Source organism: Equus asinus, chromosome 10, assembly GCF_041296235.1.
Source record: "Equus asinus isolate D_3611 breed Donkey chromosome 10, EquAss-T2T_v2, whole genome shotgun sequence".
In the NCBI taxonomy this organism is placed as follows: Eukaryota; Metazoa; Chordata; class Mammalia; order Perissodactyla; family Equidae; genus Equus; species Equus asinus.
This window is the reverse complement of record NC_091799.1, coordinates 52941270-52962823: the sequence shown is the minus strand read 5'-3', so window position 1 is coordinate 52962823 and position 21554 is coordinate 52941270. Positions and strand designations below refer to the sequence as shown.

Sequence of the window (21554 nt, the reverse complement as noted above, 5' to 3'; positions counted from 1 at the left end):
GTAAGATGCTCCTGGCTCCCCCTGAACCTTCCCTGCCCCAGCCACGTCGTCCACTGTTTCTCCAGGGAGCCCCAGTACCTCGTACTGGAGAATAGTGTTAGAAATCAGATCTGGGTGCTGGGGTGTTCAGTGCTCCTGGGGTGCCAGTGCTTCCAGGCCCTCTCAGCACACAGAGCTGGGAAGTAGGTGTACATTAGATGTGGCCTGCAGATGCCCCAGCACACTGACATCCACTTCCACATCTGCTGCTGTCTGTGCCGGAGCCCTGGCACTCCCACCTTCTTCTCCTTTTAGTGGCAGCTGTGGGTCTGTGTGTCCAGTGGGCCATCTCCTCACGAAGCTGCCCTCCCTCCACACCCCTGCAGCTCTCCACCTGCCTCCAGCCTCCCAGTGGGCTGGGCTGACTTCCCCCCGCGCCTGCCCTCCTCACCCTGGGCCTGTGTCATTCTGTTCCCCCTCCTTTCCCTCCACGTCACATACATCTTTGACTTTTCTCACCTATTCATGGGATGTGTTCACTCACCTCGTTCCATTAAATCTCAAAGTAGAATAAAGCAGCCCCTTGTAGTGAAGGACAGCACTTTAATAGATAGTAATTAAGTTCAACCAACCCCCCACACCCCCCTCAAAAAGTCTGAATGATCTGGGAATTTCTAAGTTATAGAAAAATGATGAAATACAATATCCTTAAGATAGATCTTCTGTTCTGGGAATTTTAACATCTTTAAAATGTGACTTTACAATATACACACAAATTGAAGCTGCTGATTATCGTACTATATGTGTGTAAAGCCTTTGAGATTTTAAATTTCTAAGTGAAATTTAAACCATTTTCCAGGGAAATTATCAATTTCTCTTGCAGTTTTCCTCATAATCCTTTACATCCAACAGTACTCAGTTGTATGTATTTTTCCTGCTACACATGTCAACTCTGTTCTGCCTTTTGACTTTGAGCATTTTCCATGTTTCTTCATCATCCTCTTGTTTTTACTGGCTGTACATTATTTATTTCTTTATTATGGTAAAATACACATTATAGTTTACCATCGTCACCACTATTAGGTGGACAATTTAGTGGCGTTAAGCACAACCACATTGTTGTGCACCCGTCACCAGCAGCCATCTCCAGGACTCTCTTCACCTTCCCAGACTGAAACTCTGTCCCCGTTAAACACTAACTCCCCCTTCCCTCAGCACCTCATTATTCGTTTTGTACGTTTCTTTTGACCGCACTTGACTTTAGGTGTTCGTGTCATTGCACTGCTCTGGGGGTGGTCCCCAGGAATGGGGCACTTGGCCTATGGTGAACCCATGAACACCTGTCTTCTTACTGCCTGCGTTTACGTTTTTGTTTTGTTTTTATCATTTCTCATCATTTCAGCCAAGATTTATGTTCTTCTAGAAATGACTCTTAGAATCGTGTCATTGTGTGTTTCTTTTCATCACTAGCTGCATCTAACATTTTGTAGAGTTTTTAAGAGACTGTAAATTTTACCTATGTTATCGATCTGTTCTCTCTGCAAATAGCAACTTAAAGAATATTTTGAAGTGGAAAGGGTTGTAATTTTGGTTTGATTTTCTTACATTTTAAAACAGACTTTTAAATCCTTGTTTTAGACAAAGTTTCCTTTTCTTGCCTGCTTTGAACAGGAGTGCTGCCCTTCCTGGGCAAGGCAGGCCCTTTCCCATTGTTTTCTGAGTCTCCCAAATATCTTGAAGTACATGCAGCTCTCGTCGTGTCTTTAGACTTCCAAGTTCCAGTACTTTGAAAGTTGTCAGTCCTAGAGCTGGTGGCCCTCCTGTGGGGGACGGGACGTGTGGAGTCTGGCATGATTGAATTCCTTGTGTATTCATTTCAGTCTCGTGTGATTAAACAAATGTCTTGAAAAATTATGGATTGGAAGCATAGCTCAACAGAAAAGGTTTATTTTTACTCTGTTCAGCTTGGAAGCAACCTCCAAAGAGCAGTCTTTGTCACATCAATGCAGGCCCTGAAAGGGCTGCCCTCCCGCCCACGGCCCGGGACTTGCCACCTGAGCATGCTTCTCTTTTCACCCACAGGCCATGCACTTGGTGTACCGAGCTCTCGAGAAGGAGCCCGTGCCCGCCGTCCTGCCCCCGTCCCTCATCCCACCTTCCAAGAGAAAGAAGACAGTGTTCCCAGGTGCTGTGCCTGTCCTGCCCGCCAGCCCTCCGCCAAAAGACAGCCTCCGCTCCACACCTTCCCATGGCAGTGTCAGCAGTCTGAACAGCACAGGAAGCTTGTCTCCTAAGCACGGCATTAAGCAAACACAGGTACAGGGCCCTCTGTGTGAGGCCACTTCTCAAAGCAGCTGTCTCCCCATGTAGAGTCCCAGCAGGATGTTTCTTGGGAGAAGGTAATTTGTGACCCCAAAAGGGTAAAATTGGTGATTAAATGAAAAAAAATTTAACAACAGGTATCTTAGTCCATTTGAGCTGTTATAATAGAGTACCACAGGCCAGGGGGCTTACAGACAGCAGACATTTGATATCAAGCCTCAATTGCGTTCGCTCACCCGTGGCGCAGCAAGCCAATCTCTGACACCGGGTGTAGTGGAAGAAAGTAGGAATTTTATTATTGCACGGTGCTGAGCAAGGAGAAAGGGCAGCTAACGCTGAGATCCCAAACTCCCCAAAAAGCTAAAAGGAAGGGTTTTTATTTGTGGTTTTAGGTAGGAGAGGGGGAGCATATGGTCTTGCTGGTTGGAGCTTTCCCACCAGCCTGTCTTTGGCCTTGAGACTACTTACAGAGAGGAGGGAGCCTGTGACCTTGCTGGTCAGCAGCTTTCCCGCCAGCCTATAGCTCCTTGTTGGGAGGAGGTAATGAATCCAGGTGCTTGTCCCTGGCTGTGTCTGTCTCCATGGAGAATAGTGGATTCTGGAGCCAGGAAGCCAGGAAGTAAGCAGGGAATGAGTGTTTTGGTTCTAACCCCATATATGCTGGGTTTAATGTCGGGGAACCAATATCAGGGCTGGTATCACATTTATTTGTCTCAGTTCTGGAGGCTGGAAGCCCAAGATCAAGGCGCCAGCAGATTCCACGTCTGGTGAGAGCTCTCTTCCTGGCTCAGGGACAGCATCTTCTCACTGTGTCCTCACGTGGTGGGAGTGGCGAGGGAGCTCTCTGGGCCCCTTGTATAACGGCACTAATCCCCTTCCTGACAGCCCCTCCCTCATGACCTAAGCAACTCCCAAAGGTGCTTCTATACCATCTTCTACACCATCACATTGGGGGTTAGGTTTCAACATACGAATTTGGGAGGGCACTCAAATATTCATTCCGTAGCAACAGGGATTCAGAATGAACTGTCCCATTCACTTGCACATAAATACCACCCTTCCTCAAACACACCCAGCACATCCAGGTTCTCTCCTCATGTCTCTGCCCCTCCTGCCTCAGGCAGTCCCTCTGCTGGAGGGTGCATCCCCAGATTGCACCACGGCACCTCGTTTTGTGAGGCCTCTGCTTGCAGGGCACCTCCTCAGGGGAGCCTGGTATGACTGTACTTGACACCCAGCGTGTCCGGGGCCCTGCCCACTAGCCCTCCTCCCTCCACCCTGCATTCTTCTAGATTTCCCATGCCTGGCCTATTGTATAGTTAATTATGTAATGTGTCTCACTGCCTCCCCACCCCTGTGTTAGCAGAGTTAGTTCTTGGTTATAATCTCAGCATCTAAACAATCTCTGGTACCTTGATGCTCAGTAAATACGTGTTGAATGATCAAGTGAATGAGGAAGGCATCCATCTCATGTCAGGAAGACATGTGGGGGCTCCTGACTCTCCGCACGGCAGCATCTTATATATCAAAAAAGACGTTTCTTGGGGTCTGTCCTGTGGCCTAGTGGTTAAGTTCGGTGTGCTCTGCCTCAGCAGCCTAGGTTCGGATCCTGGATATGGACCTAGACCATTTGTTGGTGGTGTTGCTGTGGCAGTGACCTGCATATAAAATAGAGGAAGGTTAGCAACAGATGTTCGCTCAGGGCCAATCTTCCTCAGGAAAAAAAAGTTTTTTGTCTGGCAAATTTAGCATCACAGTGGGTTCTTTATAAAACAGTACCTCTGAGAGTGTCAAAAACATACAAGAACGTGAACGAGAGTTACGCTTGGAATCACGCCTTGTCTTCTGCTTCATTTGTGGTTTCAAAGGCAAAGCAATGAATTGTGACAAGGAGAAGGCCAGCCAGCACCACAACACAGCTTCAGAATGTGAATGATAAAAATGAGAAACGCATGATCAGATGATGATTTCTCTTGCTCATGACGTATTGGTAACGTTAAGCATTCGACTCAGGAGGCTCATTCTTAAGGAGCTTGTAGAACAAGGCATCGCACCGTAGAGTAAAAAAAAAAAAAGAGATCAGAGAGGGTCAAGGCGGCTTGGTCACAGGGCCTCCAAGCTCCCGTCACTGCCCCACCAGGAGGAGAGGCACGGCCACCAGGAGCTAGGCTCCGCTTGAGTTTTACGTGGCTGTGTGTTCAGAAGCCGGCGTCTGGATGGCCCAGCCCGGGCATCTTCACCAGCCATGCTCAGCGCCTCCTGGGGGTCTGCAGTGACCTGAGGCAGGCCCTGCCTGTTGTAGGGAGACAGATGATGAGCACATCAATAAACCAGGGAAGGTCAGACAGCCACGAGAAAGCAGTGCAGGGCCTGGCCTGGACGTGTGGGCGTGCGGACAGGTCGTGCTTCTGCAGACAGCACTGGCTGGAGGGCCTTCTGAGCTGACGCCTGAATGACAGAAGCTGTCAGAGCAGTAGCCCATGCCAAGGCTCTGAGGTGGGAGCCTCGGTGTGTTCTAGAAACAGGAAGAAGGCCAAGGCAGACTGAGCCAGGGGACAGTGCCGTGGGGTCAGAGAGGGGGCTGAGGCCCGTCACTTAGAGCGGTATGAGCTGTCTTCGTTTTCTGAGACAACCCAGCACCTTGAGTCTGCAACATTCTTGCCCAGAGTTCTTAAGCACCGTAGGTTGGGTTAGTGGTGCTGTTTTACCGACGGGGGAGCACGTGGGGTGGAAGTTGCTGAGTGCCAAAGGTTGACTAGCCTCCTAACCCCTTTTTGGTGATCTGCTGGCTCTCCCCCGACCCTGGGAGCACTCCTGACTGGACCCATTTTACCCCGGCCGCTGTCAGAGTCGGGGAGGGGAGGAGTGTGCCTCCCCTTCCCCAGGGATGGGGCAGCTGGTGGAGTCACAGATATGAGAACAGGCATTTCTGAGGACTCACAGTCCCCATGCTCTCCCCTCCCCAACTTCCCTCGTCTCCAGGCCAGTGACTCCCTGCCCGGGGCCCTGGTCCTGCCCTCCCCGCCAGGTGTGCTGGAGCCCCTTCCAGTCATGGGTCTGTTCCCATTCACTAGGGGCCTGTGGCTGCTGAGCCAGCCTTAAAGCCAGCTCTTGCCAGGAGACCCAGTTCCAAGGAGAAGGCTGGCCCATGTTGGATTTGTAGCCACGTAGGTGATGGGGTCTTGCTGCCAACATACCCTGAGACCCCAAAATCAGGCAGTGAGTTCATTCATGCGGTGAATGTTAGGACTCTTGTCCCAGAGTCGTAATTTCCTGGGACCAGTGGGACACAGAAACCCATCTCCCCCTCAGCTTAGCCTGCCTGACCCAGGGCTACTACTTCTGTGGGACTCTTGGCGTCTGAGGTTCAGCTTGCTCCAGCCACTTGACGTAAAGACAGCAAGCCTCTTCTGCATTAGATTCCTTTATGGCCGCCTCTCCATCTCCCCTACAGAGTTCACATAATGTGACAAGTAAAATACAGGTCTCTCTCAGTCTGAACGCTTGCTGCCTGAGCCCCTGCTGTTTGAATTTGGTCCACAGATTCTGGTAAATTTTGTGATAAATTCCTTGCTGTGCTCAATCATTCTACTCCCTGTCCCAAACCCCGTAACTGGCACGATCTGGGTAATGTGGTGTCCCTGGCTTCCCAAACTTGCTTTCTGGATTCCTGGTGCTTGCCTCAGGATTCTGCTGGACTTGGATAACAAGGGAGACTTGTTCAGAAAAAGCAGATGAGGAAAAATTTGTCAAATAAGGAACGGAGATGCTGTGAAACTTGGTGTGGTGAGGGTGCCAAAGGTCAGAGGTGACGCATCCAGAATTAGCAATCACAGGGACTTTGACGCCTCTGAATTAGGAGGTGCACATGTCCTGGTGGACCCCTGAGGGCATCTGTCTTTCTTAAGTAAACTTGAGCAAGTTGTGTGAGGTCACATGAGCCGCTGCCGGAGTCGCACTGCGCCGGGCTCTCAGCTCCATCTGCCAGAGCAGCGCCCTTGTGAGTGGTGCGGCCCGGCCCTTGCAGGTGGTGGGCGTGCTCGTCAAGGCCTGGGCTCCCCATCAGCACGAGGGGCCCTGAGTGCCTACCTGAAGTGCAGAAGCCTTCTTCACGTCAGTCTCATTCACTGCCTGTCAGTGCTGTGTGCGCGCCAACACCTCCCAGGGGGGCTGCTGTGTCAAGGAGTGGGGCCAGGGACAAAGGAAAATGGAGTACAGCATCCTGGAGCTGCAGGCGTCGAGAACACTGCTGGCAGCTGTGGAGAAGTGTTTGCAGATAGAAGATGAAGGACCTGGAAGGCTGGCTGGCGTGGGTGCCTGGCTGGTTCTCAGGAGGCGGTCCTTCCGAGATGAGTGGTCAGCAGGGTCTTGCCTGGCCACTTGAAGCCCCTCCAGGAAAGAGATCACTGGCTTCCCTTCATGCCCCAGGTGGCAGGGATGGAAGGGTTCTGGAGGACGGACCTGCTGGGTCTCTACCTCCCTCTTCACACAGGGAGATCAGGGTGCTGTGATGGGGTGGAGGAAGGCACAGACTAGCCACTGGGTGAGAATGACCGCCTTGGCATTAACTTCTCTCAGCCTCAGTTTCCCCAATTAAAGAACTTGGATCCTGTCTGCTCTCTTGGCTCATGGAGTTGTGAGGAGGGTTTTCTGCTAAAATGTGCCTGAAAGCACTTTAATAGAGGCTATCTGTAGGTGATGAAAAGCTTGAGGATTAACTTTTAAAAACCCTTTCAGCCGACAGTGACTTGGGTGGTGCCTGTGGCAGACAAGATGCGATTTGATGAGATATTCCTGAAGACCGACCTGGATCTGGACGGCTACGTGAGTGGCCAGGAGGTGAAGGAGATCTTCATGCACTCGGGCCTCACCCAGAACCTTCTAGCACACATATGGTAAGGATAGATGGGTGGACATCTGCTTCTCAGCATTTGGGCCCTCGCTATATGGAAGTGAGGGTTGTGGGTGGCTCAGAGGAGCCCTGTGGAAATGAGGGTTGTGCTGTGTGAAGGACTGGAGGGGGCGGTCGGGGCCCGGGCAATCAGGGGGCCTCTGCAGCCCTGCATAGGCCTCCGTGTCCGCCTGGTCCTTTATTCTCGCTGGGCGGATGGGGCGAGCGAGGCATGAGTATAAAGGCCGCAGCCTGTATTCCATGCATGCCAGTTCACTCTCCTCCTGCAGGGGTCTCCTGTTTCATCTCTCTGGAGTCCTCTGGGGCGGTCTGCTTTAACAGCTGGGCACCAGTTCTTGCTGGTGGTTATGCTGGTTCTAGTGGGAAAAGCAGCCTTCCCCACAGCCAGTCGGGGTGCAGGCGCTGGGCCCTGCCCCCTCTGATGAGAGCGTGCAGAAAGGGTCCCGAGGGCTCCAGCAGGGCTGCCCGGGCAGTCGGAGCTGTGGCCGCCTCTTCTAGGGGCTCTGCCCTCTGCAGGTCCACGACTTGGCTCCCGGGGGAGGGCGAGCTGTTGGCAACACTCTGGTCTACACCTCAGGGCCCAGTGGAGGAGCCAGCCCCACTTTCTTCCAGGGCTGGGCAGAGCAGTCTTCACAGTGCCAGGGTGGCTCTGTTTATAACTGGCTAGTGGTGAAGTCACTTTCTAGCTTTCTCCCCAGAACCCTAGCCTTAGAGGGCTTCACTTGGGGTTATAAGGAGAGAATTTCCACATAATTCTGGAGAGATGGATCCCTCCAAGTAGAGCTGTGACATTTAGCACATTACTGAGTGACTTGGGGAAATGACCGTCCTTAGCAATAGTTGATAGAGGTCCACATTGTGAGGTGAGGCCTCCACCCGAGAAAATGGGCCGTTTCTTCTGAAGGAGCTTGCGACACCCAGAGCTGGTCACCAGAACCTGGTGCAGGCCCCTCACATCTAGTGCCCCCTTTTAAAAACTGATAAAACATAGTGCCCCCTTTATCACCCTGAAATGGACATGCACAGAATTCAAGGGTGGTGACACATCCCCAGATAACATAAAGGGACAGTGCGGGGAAAGTAATTTATAACAGACCTCAGCCTGTAAGTGGTGTAATGGCATGAGATCACGAACATGTTTGGACTAAAAGAAGGAGCGCAGAGGCATTGCATGCAAGAGCAAAGGAAAGGGACAGATGCCTGAGCTCAGCAGTAACCTCTCGGAAGTAAGACCATGGGCTCGATGGTCTGCCAGTGGCCGGGGGGGCGGGACGTCGCTGAGGTGGAGAGAGCGTGCCAAGAGGGATCTCGGGGAGAACACGAGCATCCAGTGCCTTGCTTGGCAGCGTGGTGGCTGCCACAGAAGGCTGCAGACAGAGCTCCCGGCACGTGGCCTTGGAGCCCACACTCCTTCCGAGCCGAGCGAAGCAGGACTGGCCCTCGCGGGCAGATGGAGGAGAAATGGTCTCGCTGTGAAATTGTCACAGCCTGCCCTCGAACCGGGACAAGAACAAGTCCACTTTTCACCGAGCCTCTATCATCACCGTTCAGCGGGATCACCCCGCCCCCTGGGCCCAAGTCCGCTGAACGTTCAGCTTTCCTCTGCTCCGCCTTAGGAAAGGGCTTCGAGGCGCCCATGGGAAGTGCGCGTGCAGCCGGATGCGAATGTGCATGCGGAGCGGGCCGAGGGAGCGAAGGGCAGGCGTGGGTCACAGACCTGGAGGCCTTGTTCTTACTGCATGAGGCACCCTCCTTTGCCCGTCTGCCCGGACACCAGGCCACTTGGGCAGGGACAGTTGAGCAGCGAGGGATTGTGCTGTGTAGCGCGGTCGTGCCTGGCCTTCCAGGCCCCGAGCCCTCCTGGAGATAACCCACAATGCTGCTCTTGTCGTCCCCATGGAAAACCAGTGGCTCAGGTGCAGGAGCCCAGCGTGCGTACTCAGCCCGAGCTGCTTCCGTTTCCACAGGAATGGCTTTTGTGTACTGGACCATCGCAGTCCACGCGCTCCGTGAAGACCCGGTTGTATTTCTCCTAGCTGCTAATGAGGTCTTCCCAAGGGACAGGCTCCTCGGCGCCGCAGGTTGGGCTTGGTGGCTCTCCAGCCAAGCCAGGAGCTCCCTCCTGCCGTCACAGCCCCACCTTGACCAGCCTTGGGGCAGGATGCTTGGTGGGGGTGGAGGGACTTCTCCCCAGCGGTGGGGTGTTCAATAGAAGAGGAGTTGCTGCTGTGACCTCTTGTTTTTATTGTCGTCATCATCTAGTTTTTAAAAGCCTGGGTTTCGTGACTTGTATGCGTGGCGCAGGCTGAATCGGATGCCTGTGATGTGTAATTAGCATCCCCACGTTTCTCTCAGGGCCCTGGCCGATACGAGGCAAACGGGGAAGTTAAGCAAAGACCAGTTCGCCTTAGCTATGTATTTCATTCAGCAGAAGGTCAGTAAAGGCATCGACCCTCCTCAGGTCCTCTCGCCGGACATGCTCCCGCCCTCCGAGAGAGGCACTCCGGTTCCGGTGAGTAGCCGGGGAGCCTGTCGTGTTTGTGCCCTTCCCCCGGCCCACCACCAGGTGGCGCCAGCGGCTTGTGAGCAGGGGGCGCGTGGGTGACCCAACCTTCACCAGGGGCCCCAGGCGTCTGACTGGGCCGCCTGGTAGTCCCCAGGATGGGGGCTGAAGGGAGATGGCTTTACCCCTCATGCTAAGGCCTACTAGTTCTTGCTGTGCGCGGAGGTCAGCTTGCTCGTTGTTAATTCTGTGTCTGAATTTGATTCCAGGATGGTTCAAGTTCCCTTGGATCGGGGGAGTTCACTGGTGTGAAGGAACTTGATGACATCAGTCAAGAGATCGCCCAGTTACAGCGGTATGCTGGAGTGGCTCCGTCCCCGCAGATTCCGAGTCTCCCCCGAACCCTGTCCTGGATTGTGGTTGGAAGTGTCAGGGTCTTATGAAACACTTGGAAAGTTGACCATGACAAGTTTGTTCAGCAGAAAGGGAGGGACGCAAATTCCCAAGTTGTGAACTGACTCCACAAGCTCCAGTAATGACGGTGTCAGTCGGAGTCAGTCTGGGCTGGGGGGTCTCAGGCAGGGTGTTGCTAGGCAGCCTCAGCCACCCTCTCGACTCAGGAAGGCCTTGTCATCCCTTGACCCATAAAGTGACCAAGTCTCAGATGGCAAGTTAGTGGCTTAGCACCAACAGCTAAACTGTGAGAGAGAGGCCTCGTGACCACGTCTCCAGCTCCACTCCCTACACCTCTGCCTTAGTTTCCCCATCTGGAAATGAGGCTTTGGATGGGCTGTCTGCACTCTTGGAGTCCAGCATAAAGAAGTACATCCACTTGTATACCCCTGTGATGCTCTTCAGAGCAGCGTGCTCTTTCCAGTTAATTCTGGGTAAGGGCACACTCTGTGCTTTGAGTGGCACTGAGTAGGACTTAAAGGTGCTTTGCCCTCCATGGGAAAGGGAGTGCTTACCTGACCAAAATGAAAATGCGCACGTGGGCTGGATCACGCTCTCAGCTGGAGGCCCCTCAGGTGTGGTTTACGCCCCTGGTGGAGCAGAGCCCTGAGAAGCTAAGGCAGGTCAGACGTTGTGGGGGACAGTTAGGTGGGTGGCTGGTCACGGAGCCTCAACCTCGGCCTCCTGCTGAAGCCGGACTCCCTGCTTCATGCTCAGCCCAGAGGCTGGCTCCTGTTCTGTCGCCAGCTCACAGGGGCCATATTTCCAAACCAGAGATCAGCATGTGCAGCCTGGCAAGGCTGAGAGGATCTGTGAGGACGGTGGGCCGGTGTCCTAGAGCCTGGGCGGCCGTTAATTAGGACTGCAGATTGGGGAGGGAGGGCACGCTGTAATGCGAGGGTCAGGGTTTTGGAAGGGACTGTGGTGTCTGAGTCAGGCCAGAGCTGCCTCTTTGCAGCTGTGTGGGCTCCGGCAGCTCAGGGAGTGTTTCCTGGTGAAGGCAAAGAGGCAGGTATGTGCCGAGTTGCAGCAGCCGGGCCTGCAGGGGCCCCCATGGGGGTGTGGGGAAACATGCCTCTCCCCGGCTCCTAGGTCCTGGCACGAGGGGTTGGTCTGAAGAGGACGTTGTGTTGTTAGGTCATTCTTAGGCTGTGGAAATGAATATTCAGATGCTCACAGTTTTATGTCTACCTGAATGTCCCAAAGAAGACCTTGTCATTGTGCAAGTGCTGGGTTCCCCATAGGGGAGGCAGGGCGTGTTGGCCACGGAGGTTCCTGCCACTGAGGCAGCTCCTTTAGGCACAAGAGGAGTGTCTTCTTGCCTTCAGGCTGCTGTAACAAACCATTACAGCCTGGGGGGCGCACACGACAGACGTTTACTTCTCACAGTCCTGGAGGCTGGAAGTCCAGATGGAGGCATGGCAGATCTGGTGTCTGGTGGGGTCCACTTCCTGATTCACAAATGGCCATCTAGTTGCTGTGTCCTCACATGGCGGAAGCAGCCAGGCAGCTCTCTGAGGTCACTTTTATAATAACACTGATCTGTTTAATGGGAGCTCAACCCTCACAACTTAATCACCTTCAAAGGCCCCACTTCTGATACCATCACATTGAGGGTTAGGGTTTCAGCATATGAAAAGCAGGGGGACACAAACATCTGGTCCATAAGGAGGAGAGCAAAGCTGGTTGCTGCCTGGGGAGCTGTGTGCTGCTGAGGAGACGGGCAGGGCCCCCCTGCTCAAGTGCCCGGTGTGCGCAGCGCCAGCCGCAGCCTCCTGCAAGGGGACAGCTGCAGGAGCCAGAGACCCTCACTGCCGCTTCTTGCTGCCAGGCCTTGGGACTCCCCACCCCGGTTTGCATCCCTCCAAAGCTCTCAACCTGGCTCCCCCAGCCAAGCTTTTCCTTCCTCTTGACTAGAGCCTTTTTCTACCAGGTTTGCATTCGCAGGCCGCTTCCTCAGAGAGCCACCCTACGCTGGCCATCCTCTGTGAGACGGTCCCCCACCCCCTTTCCTTGTCCCATGAGGTTTCTGTTGTGCCCCTTATGTTACATTCATTTGTGCACTGACTTGTCTTCTCTTTCCCTCACTGGCCTGTGAGCTCTGTGAAGGCAGGGTCTCTCGTGGCGTGTCCCTGGTGCTTCAGAGCTGGAGACACTTGCCCATCAGTGAGCCAGTGCATATAGGATTTGGAGACTATTAGTTTTTTCTTGCCGTGTAACAAATCACCACAAACGTAGTGGCTTAAAACAATGCAAATTGTTAGTGCACAGCTCTGTAGACCAGAAGCCTAGGTAGGCTCGACTGGGCTCCCTGCTCAGGGTCTCACAGGGCCGAGGTCGAGGTATCGTGTGAGCCAGGGGAGAATCCGAATTCGCTTCCTTGTGGCTGTGGGTCTGAGGTCTCCTCTCCATGCCAGGTGTGGCCAGGGTACATTCTGCTTGGAGAGGCCCCTCCATCTTCACTGTCAGGAGGGGCTCGCTGAGTCCTCCCACCCTGAGCATCGCTCTGACTTCCTCTTTGAAAATGCTCTGCTTTAAAGGGCTGCGTGGCCATGCTGGGAGGGACGCCTCATCGTTTGCAGTTTCCACTCACACTCGAAGGGGAGGGGATTACGTGGGATGAAGGTCACTGGGGGTCATTCCTACACTTCCAGCCCCACTGGGAGGGGTCGGCCGAGGTGGGTCTTTGTGGAATGGATGGAGCTGGGTCTTGAGAAGATGCGGTGGGGAAGACACACCACAGTGATGGTCGACTCACTCTACCTGTGTTTTGTGTTTTGTGAAATCTTTTTAAACTCTCAGGGAGAAATACTCACTGGAGCAAGACATTAGAGAAAAGGAAGAGGCCATCAGACAGAAGACCAGCGAGGTCCAGGTAAGCACTCTATGCGTTTGGTCACGTGGCCCTTGTGTCAAATACAGCGCAGGGAGCCCTGTCAGTGGTGCGGACGGGGCAAAGGGGAGGTGGCTCTGCACTTGTTGGAAACTTGAGCTTGTGGGGCTTCCAAGTAAAGTTTGTAAATTTGCTATAGCTGTAGTCAGGCGCTTCTTTCTTTTTTTTGATTAAGATAGATAATTCACGTAATGTAAAATTCACTATTTTAAAGTGTACAACTGAGTGATTTTTAGCCTATTTATTATGTTGCTTAGTTGTCACCTCTGTCTAGTTCTAGAACATTTCCATTACCCCGAAAGGAAACCCTGTCCTCCCTCCCCCAGCCCCTGGCCTTCACTAATCTGCTTTCTGTCTCTGTGGATTTACCTGTTCTGAATGTTTCGTACGGGTGGAGTCTTACAGCAAAGGCCTTTGGTGTCTGGCTTCTGTCACCCAGCCTGAGTTTTTGAGTTTCAGACAGTGGCCTCTAATCTATTCTCAGGGCAGTCCTACTTGGAGTGTCTCCTAGTGCGTGGCAGAGACTGTGGTGGTCCGAGTGCCTGGACTCAAACCCAGCTCTCCTTAGCAGCTGTGTGACCTTGGGCAGTTACTTTAACATCTTCGGGCATTGTGTGATGTTCGTAATGAGTGTTCTACTTTCCTGGGTTGTGGGGCTGGAACAGAGGTTCTGGCCTGTGCTCAGTGCTCACGAGGGCACCGCCCCTGCTGTTCTCCGTCATCTGAGGAGAGGGGGGGCTGTGCCAGGAGCAAAGCAGTCAGCGCCTGGGTGCCAAGCCCTTGAAGAGACATAGGTTCCCGTGCTGTCTCAGGTTGGAATTGATGGAGAAGGCATTGTCACCGTGAGGGGACTCCAGTTGTCTGGGGGCTCTCAGAGTGAGACTAATCTGGGACTGGTGGTCTCTGCTTGGGGGCTTTGAGTGCTCCCAAGCCTGGGAGGGGGAAAGAGGAGCACCGCCAAAGAGTCAGGACTCCAGTCCTCCCTCGGTGACCTGGATGGGTGGCTCAGCTCCCAGCTTCCATCTCCCCAGCTGGGGTGGCAACAAGGATCAGTGCATGGGCTACTCTGTGCAGGGCCAAGAGCTGTGTCTGGCTGAAGTGTGTGCTGCGTGAGTGGCTGGTTCTTTCTGGGCCATCTCCTGGGCTGTGGACCCAAGCAGGCCAGGGGAAGCTGTGCCCAACTCACTTGGGCTCATGGGGCTAGAGGACTCCGTGAGACACATAGTAGATGGCACGTGATGTCTGCCCGCCACGCAGTCTGGAATGTCCTCTCTGGTAGTTGTGGTCTGTAGGCAAGGTGGGGTGGGTGTGCCCACCCCTCTTCAGGACTCTCATCACTTCACACTGTGCTGTGTCCACACCCTTCTTTCCTGGTTTCTCATCTCTGCGTGTTGGCAGTGAGGATTGGTCCTTACATGGTCTCCTGGAATGTTCTGGATCAGAAGGCAGGGACTGGCCTGCCCCATGATATTAAGTGCTTTTTGCTCGAATGAGCTCCTTCAGTTATAAGACCAGCTTACAGGTAAAGCAACTGTATTTTTCTGAAGGTTTGTATGTTCATCCTGCCATTTTATTCTCACCTCAGCCCTTTCATTCCCACCTGTGTCCAAGAACTGAGCCCGCAGACACTGAGCCTCGTGACTGCGTCACTTCCCCTCCAGCCTTTCAGTCCTTTGGGGAGGTGCAGCCGGCCTCGCCTTCCTCAGCCTCAGCCTCGGCACATGACTGCCTGGGCGGTTCTCCTTCCTGTTGTGTCTGGGTCGCCCTGGACAAGCTTCGGATTACATCCTGGCCCCAAGGCTCTGGGTGCTGTAGTGTCCTTTAACTACCAGGGAAACCAGTCCCTGGTCTCTGGGCCCTGCCCCCAGGTGGTTCTGAGGAAGCCGTCGGTCTTTGCAGAGACTTGCTCTAATGTCGGAGGTGCTGCCCTCTCTGGTCTGCGGCAGGCTTGGCAAGGCCACCCGGAGCCCTGGCTGGTGGGCTCTGACAGTGCACACCCACAGCCTTGGAGATGCTGGGGTCTGTGTGCACCTGAACATCCCCCCAGAGCTGGGAGGGGCCCCAGCGCCAGCCAGGCCAGCCTCTGTTCCATGGGGGCCTCATTGGTAAACAGGCCAGGACAGGGCTCTGCTGCAGGGTATGGTGGCAGCTCCTCGGTCAGGGACAGAACGCTTTGTTTTTTAAAGTTCCCCTATGAAAACTAGATTTGACTTTGGTTCCTGCTGCCTTTTCCCAGGTGGGTCAGGCCAGGAGCTCACACCCCGTGCCCGCTAACAGAGGCTGCGGTCAGGGCCCAGCGTGGAGTAGGAGGCCTTGGTCCTCAGGTCAGTTGATGTTGAGTTTTAAGCAGCGGAAGCCTCAGCCGCCACAGTCCTCCTGTCCACATGGTCCCCCTTCCCCATTCTGCCTGGGAATCTCTTGTCTCTCTTTCTATCCCAACCTCCTGGTGAGGGCCTGCGGCATCTTTGCCTGATTTTTTGTTTTGTGTTATTTTTGTAACAGCAGCTTTCCTGAGATATAATTCACAACCTGTGTAATTTGCCTATTTAAAGTGTATAATCCAGTGGTTTTTATTTTGTGAACATCATTGTACAACCATCACCATGATCAATTATAGAACATTTCCGTCACCCAAAAAGAAACCCTGTCCTCGTCAGCAGTTGCTCCCCAAGCCCCTCCCCAGCCTCCGGCAACTGCTGATCTGCTGCCTGTCTCCATGGATTTACCTGTTGTGGACATTGTGTATGAATGGAATCACACACCATGTGGCCTTTTGTGTCTGGCTTTTTACTCAGTGTGATGTTTTCAGGGTTCATCCATGTTGCAGCATGTGTCAGGGTTTCAGTCCTTTTTATGGCTGAATAATACTTCTTGTCTGGCTGGACCACATTTTATTCATCCATTCATCAGTTGATGGATATTTGGGTTTTTCCAGTTTTTGGCTGTTGTGAATAACGCCACTATGAACATTAATGTGCAAGTTTTTGTGTGGACCGATGACTTCACTTCTCTTGGGTGTATGCCTGGGAGTAAAATTGCTGTGTCATATGATAACTTTCTCTTTAACCTTTTGGGAAACCGCCAGACTGTTTTCCAAAGGGGCTGCCCCATTTTAGGTTGCCACCACCAATGCATGAGGGTTCCAGTTTCTCTGCATCCTTGCCAGCACTTGTTATTTCCCACTTCTTATAGTCTTGCTAGTGAAGGTTGAGTGGTATCTCATTGTCCCTCTTGCTTTCCCTAATGATGTTGAGCATCTTTTCATGTGCTTATTGGCTATTTGTGTATCTTCTTTGGAGAAAAGTCGATTCAGATTCTTTGCCCATTTTTTAATTGGGTTGTCTTTTTATAGCTGAGTTGTAAGAGTTCTTTATATTTTCTAGATACAAGTCCTTTATCAGATAAGTGGTTTGCAAATATTGTGTCCCATCTGTGGGTTGTCTTTTCACTTTCTTTTTCCTTTTTTTTTTTGAGGAAGATTAACCCTGAGCTAACTGCTGTCAATCCTCCTCTTTTTGCTGAGGAAGACTGGCCCTGAGCTAACATCCATGCCCATCTTCCTCTACTTTATATGTGGGACGCCTACCACAGCATGTCATGCCAAGCAGTGCTGTGTCTGCACCCGGGATCTGAACCAGCGAACCCTGGGCCGCCAAAGCGGAATGTGCGCATTTAACTGCTGTGCCACCAGGCCGGCCCCTCTTTTCACTTTCTTGATGGTGTCCTCTGAAGCGCAAAAGTTTTAAATTTTGGGGAAGTCCAGTTTATTCTTATTTTTTGCTCTTGCTTTCGGTGTCCTATCTAAGAACCCATTACTAAATCCAAGGTCGGAAAGATTTACCCCACATTTTGTTTTAAGAGTTTTATAGTTTTAGCTCTTACTTTAGGTCTGTGATCATCCATTTTGAGTTAACTTTTGTATATGGTGTGAGGTAGGGGTTCAGCTCCATTCTTTTGCCTGTGGAGATCCAGTTGTTCCAGGACCATCTATTGAAGAGACTGTTCTGTTCCCATTTAATGGTCTTGGCACCATTGTCAAAAATCAATCAGTCCTGGATGTGTGGGTTTACTTTTGGACTCTCAGTTCCATCCTGTTGGTCTGTATGGCTCTCCCTGTGCCAGCACCACACTGTCTTGATGATTGTAGCTTTATAGTAAGTTTTGAAATCAGCGAGCGTGAGTCCTCCAACTTTGTTCTTTTTTCAGGATTGTTTTGTCTATTCTGGATCCCTTGCATTTCGTTGTGAACTTTGGGATTGGCTTGTCAGTTTCTGCACAGAAGCCAGCTGGGATTCTGGTGGGATTGAGATGAGTCTGTAGGTTTGGTTACTTCGGTCTTCTCTTTGCTTGGATACCTCCCCTGCTCTGACCCCGTGCCTTCCTGACCACTAGCTGGCGAGTCTTGTTCCCCGCAGAGGCCTTTGATGTTGTCTTCTCCGTTACAGAGTGAGGCCCAGATTTCTTGATGTGCCAGGCTGTTTGCCACGCGCTGTCCCAGGCTACCCCCCTAGGCCTCACCCTGCTCCCTCCTTTGTGCCCCCTCCCCCATCACTCGTCCTTCCCTCAGATGAGGCAAACCCATGTCCTGGACTCCCCACCACCAGCCCCCTTTCACAGAGTCTGTGTTTTCTTCCCCAAACTTGGCAGCCTCAAGATCCACTCCTCGAGTTAAAGGCAGAAGAGACTGGGGAGCAGAGAACCCAGCCCTCCAGAATAACTCAGAGGTGCATTTTAGCTGTTGAGGGAGGAGAAAGCTGTGACATTTTTGGCCTCAAAGCAGGGAGAGAGTTTTCTCTTGAGATGTCACCGGTCCCCAAGCCCATGCCAGCCCTGGGGATCGACCTCACCATGCCACCCTCCCTTACTCCCAGGGGTCCCCTCAAGTCCATCCCTCCTTTGATTCCCACAGCCACCACCTCGCCCAGGCCCAGGTCCCGTCCCTGCTGCCCTGCCGGCCCTGTTGCCCCAGGCCTCCCCCCGCCCGTCCATTAGCTCTGCTTCAGTTGTGAGACGTGTGAGGAGCTGCTTGCCTTGTGGGAGAGCAGAGGGCCAGAAGCCTCCGCCCTCCCCTTTGGTGCCTGAGAGGTGTAATCCATTAGCTCCCGCAAGGCCTTCCAGAAGGGTCATGTGTGTCTAAGGAGCGACGTTTATGCGTGTTCTCCCCCTCCTGTTTGCACAGTGCACACAGCCAGTGTGTGACGCACATGTGTGCTCTGCTGTGTGCCTCGTTCGCATCTCATTGTCACTCCGGAGCGCAAGGGGCAGTATCCCTTGAGGTGCGCGGTACTGCGTGCTCTCGGCCAGCCCCTCCGCGTGGAAATGTGCATTGTTTCCAGATGTTGCATGGTTCACGTGCCCATACACCTTTAGGATTCTTCTTCTCCGAGTGTGGTCATTGCGGCTGAGGATGCCTGCACTGACGGTCTTGGTGGAACTGCCCTCTGGCAGGAGCTTAGCCATGTAGAGATGCCACATCCCACTCCCATACTGGGACATCCTGCGGGGCTGCCTGATGCAGGAGCAAGTCAGTCTCTTTGGCGTGGCCCCTGTTGCCCTCGGCTCCAGCTGGAGCAGGACACCCCCTTCCCCTCCTTGGGGCCCCTGCGGCCCCCTCCACCAGGTCTCTTTCCTCCTGGGTCTTTTCCTCGCTGCCGCCTGCTCATCCTTCGGGTGCATCCTAAGTGGTGCTTCCATGGGGGTCTTTTCTGCCCAGGCAATGTCAGTGCCCCGTGCCCCCAGCAGACAGCACACATGCTGTCTCTTTGTGCCTTTCATCCCAGTTCATTTGTGTTTGGGTGACACCTCTCTCCACCCTGACCACGTGTCCCTGGAGACCTTCTTGCCAGGAACCCAGCCCCTCGCCCAGCTCCTGGCCTCTCTTAGGCCATCGGTGTATATTTGCTGAGGGATTTAGTGAGAGAGTGAGCCAGGGCTGCCAAGCCAAGATGCATGCTTTCGTGAAGTGGGCGTGTGCAGGATCCCGGACCAGGGGGCAGTTTTATAGGACATCCTGGGGGCTCCAGCCCAGGCTGTGACTGTGTTATCTTGGATGTGGCCCGTCTCAGCAATCTCAAGGAAATTCACACAACTCTTCCCTAGGAATTACAAAATGATTTAGACCGGGAAACAAGCAGTTTGCAAGAGCTAGAGGCTCAGAAGCAGGATGCCCAAGACCGCCTGGACGAAATGGACCAGCAGAAGGCCAAGCTCCGGGACATGCTGAGTGATGTCAGGCAGAAGTGCCAGGATGAGACTCAGATGGTGAGTCCCACCGAGCCCAGCATGGGTGGGGCTTCCTGCAGCCTTCTCTGGGCTCACGATGACCTTGACACATGAAGCCGAGACATCCTGCTGCTTTAGTAGAGTAGTTGACCGTATCATTGGGAACAGTGTCCAAGCATTTGTGGCGTGACCTCAGTTTCACCCCCAAGTCGTCCAAGTGAGTGGCCTTGGTCCCCATGAGCATGTGTGTGTGGACACCTCTCCCTGGCCTGTTCCCTACAGCACAGCAGTAGAACCTGCCTCTCTCTCTCCTCTCGTGTCTTTACTGCTGGTTGCAAAGCAGGAAGGGCGCAGCCTCGGCAGATAGTAAAACCCTTATGTCCCCCTCTGAGGCCTAATCGGGGCATGTTTAGCCCCTGGGGGCAGAGAGGTTGCCTGTGCTTATCCCAGGTCGCATTCCTCCTTATCCCAAAGTGACCTTCTGTTGGTCACATGGGGTGAGCATGTCTACCTTATCATTTCTGTCTTTGTTTTGGGCATGACGCTAGGGCCCTGTAACGAAGCCAGGTGTCTGGGCTTCGGGCTGGTGTCCACCCCCCTGAGTTAGCTTGTTCCAGGAACTTGACCAGAATTCTTCCTTCGAGTCATATTCATCCCATTTCAGATTTCGTCATTGAAAACCCAGATTCAGTCTCAGGAATCTGACCTCAAGTCCCAGGAAGATGACCTGAACCGGGCCAAATCTGAGCTGAACCGGCTGCAGCAGGAGGAGACCCAGCTGGAGCAGAGCATTCAGGCTGGGAAAGTTCAACTGGAAACCATCATCAAATCTCTGAAATCCACACAAGAGGAAATCAACCAGGTATCTGTCTCCCTGGGGGCGGGGCCTGCCACAGCTGGTTGCTGCCCAGGGTCTTCTGGGGTCTCCTGTCAAGCGGCGTAGTTGTCATGAGCTATCATGTCAGTGTGTCTCTCCGGTGGGCCCCAGTGTCTGTGCCATGGCCACTTGTTTCCTTTGCTCGCCCCCACCTCATTTACATTAGGTTCTCTTCTTGGAAGCTGTTGTACTGGCCTGGAGCTGAGGTGCGAGGACCCCCAGCATGGGTTCCAGCATCATGTTGACTGGCCTTCTTCCACTTCCCTCCTAAATGCACGTCATTTTCGGGGAGCAGCCAGGGGCTGGGCAAGGGCATTAACTGCTCACTTGGTGAGAGCCTTGGGTTCAGGAAACGCCCTCAGCATCCAGTCCTCACACAAGTGAGAGGGACAAGGTCAGAGAAAGGTTCTAGCACCTCTGTCCCATGCAATTCGAAGGCCTGTGCATCTCAGGCCCCGCCCTGTAATGAGCATCACCCCACGCCTGGCCCTCTTCCAGTTCTTCAAGCTGCCTGGGCCCCTACCTCGTCCAGCCTGGGTGTGAAGGCCTTGAGGCCTGCAGCCGCTGCTTGCCGGCAGAGGGAGGGCTCGTTTCCTGCTCCCCATTACATAATGGCGAAGGCCTCCTTGCCGGCCCTCGGGTGTCCCATCTACAGAGTAGGGTGATGTTGGCCCTTGGTGATATCAAAATGGCTGATCGTGCTGCCTTTCTTGACTGATTCAACCTCTTTGCTCTTTTTGCCAGTTTACAGACAAAAGTTGATCACAGACACACAGGGATTTTATACCCTATATTGTGCTTTGTTGTTAATTAGTATCTGTAGGATTGTCTTAAATCTTTCCCTTCCAGCCCTTAGAGTTTGTATAATGTACAAAGGAGCCAAGATATAGTGTCTGTTAGTAATAATAATAATGGTAGTAGTAGTAATAGCTGCTGCTTCTTAATGCCCAACCCCGCCAGCGCTGCAGGAGGTGTTTGCTCATAATCTCTGATTCTTCATTTTGGAGATGAGGAAACAGAGGTTAGGTCACCAGCCTGAGGTCGCACAGCGTGTACGAGACAGTTAAGATGCACTCGTGGGTCTGTCTGACTTCAAAGATTGTCTTCCTTTCCCTGGCCTCACATGCCTTTTCCCGGAACAAGGAGGAGCAAAAGGGTCATAAAAACCCCATAAAGGAAAATGACTGTTGACTGTCACTTTGAGCAGATTGTGAATCTGGATGTTGTTTCGTTTCAGTTTATTCAGAATCAACAAAACTTTGGTATGAAGGTGTGCCTCTCTTGGGCCGGGGATACAAAGGGGCCTCATCGGGCAGTGAGAAGGGCCTTGTTTTGCTTTATGAGCCATCTCACTTCTCGTAAATGGTGGCAACAAGGGTTGTCTGCTCTGTAG

General features: G+C 53.0%; 1 protein-coding gene across 44 annotated transcripts in view; it reads left to right on the top strand.

The window, feature by feature from the left end:
* Positions 1-21554, top strand: part of EPS15L1 (epidermal growth factor receptor pathway substrate 15 like 1) — a 93258-nt gene that overhangs the window by 30334 nt on the left and 41370 nt on the right. For all 44 annotated transcript variants that reach the window (XR_011506395.1, XR_011506392.1, XR_011506391.1 and 41 more), the window contains 7 exons: positions 2062-2295; positions 7039-7196; positions 9569-9725; positions 9986-10071; positions 12972-13044; positions 19162-19323; positions 19949-20146. Coding sequence is in view for 35 of the 44 variants with exons in the window: in XM_070519328.1 (XP_070375429.1) it covers positions 2062-2295; positions 7039-7196; positions 9569-9725; positions 9986-10071; positions 12972-13044; positions 19162-19323; positions 19949-20146 (1068 nt within the window). In the remaining 9 variants the exon portion in view is untranslated. The remainder of the gene's footprint in view (positions 1-2061; positions 2296-7038; positions 7197-9568; positions 9726-9985; positions 10072-12971; positions 13045-19161; positions 19324-19948; positions 20147-21554) is intronic.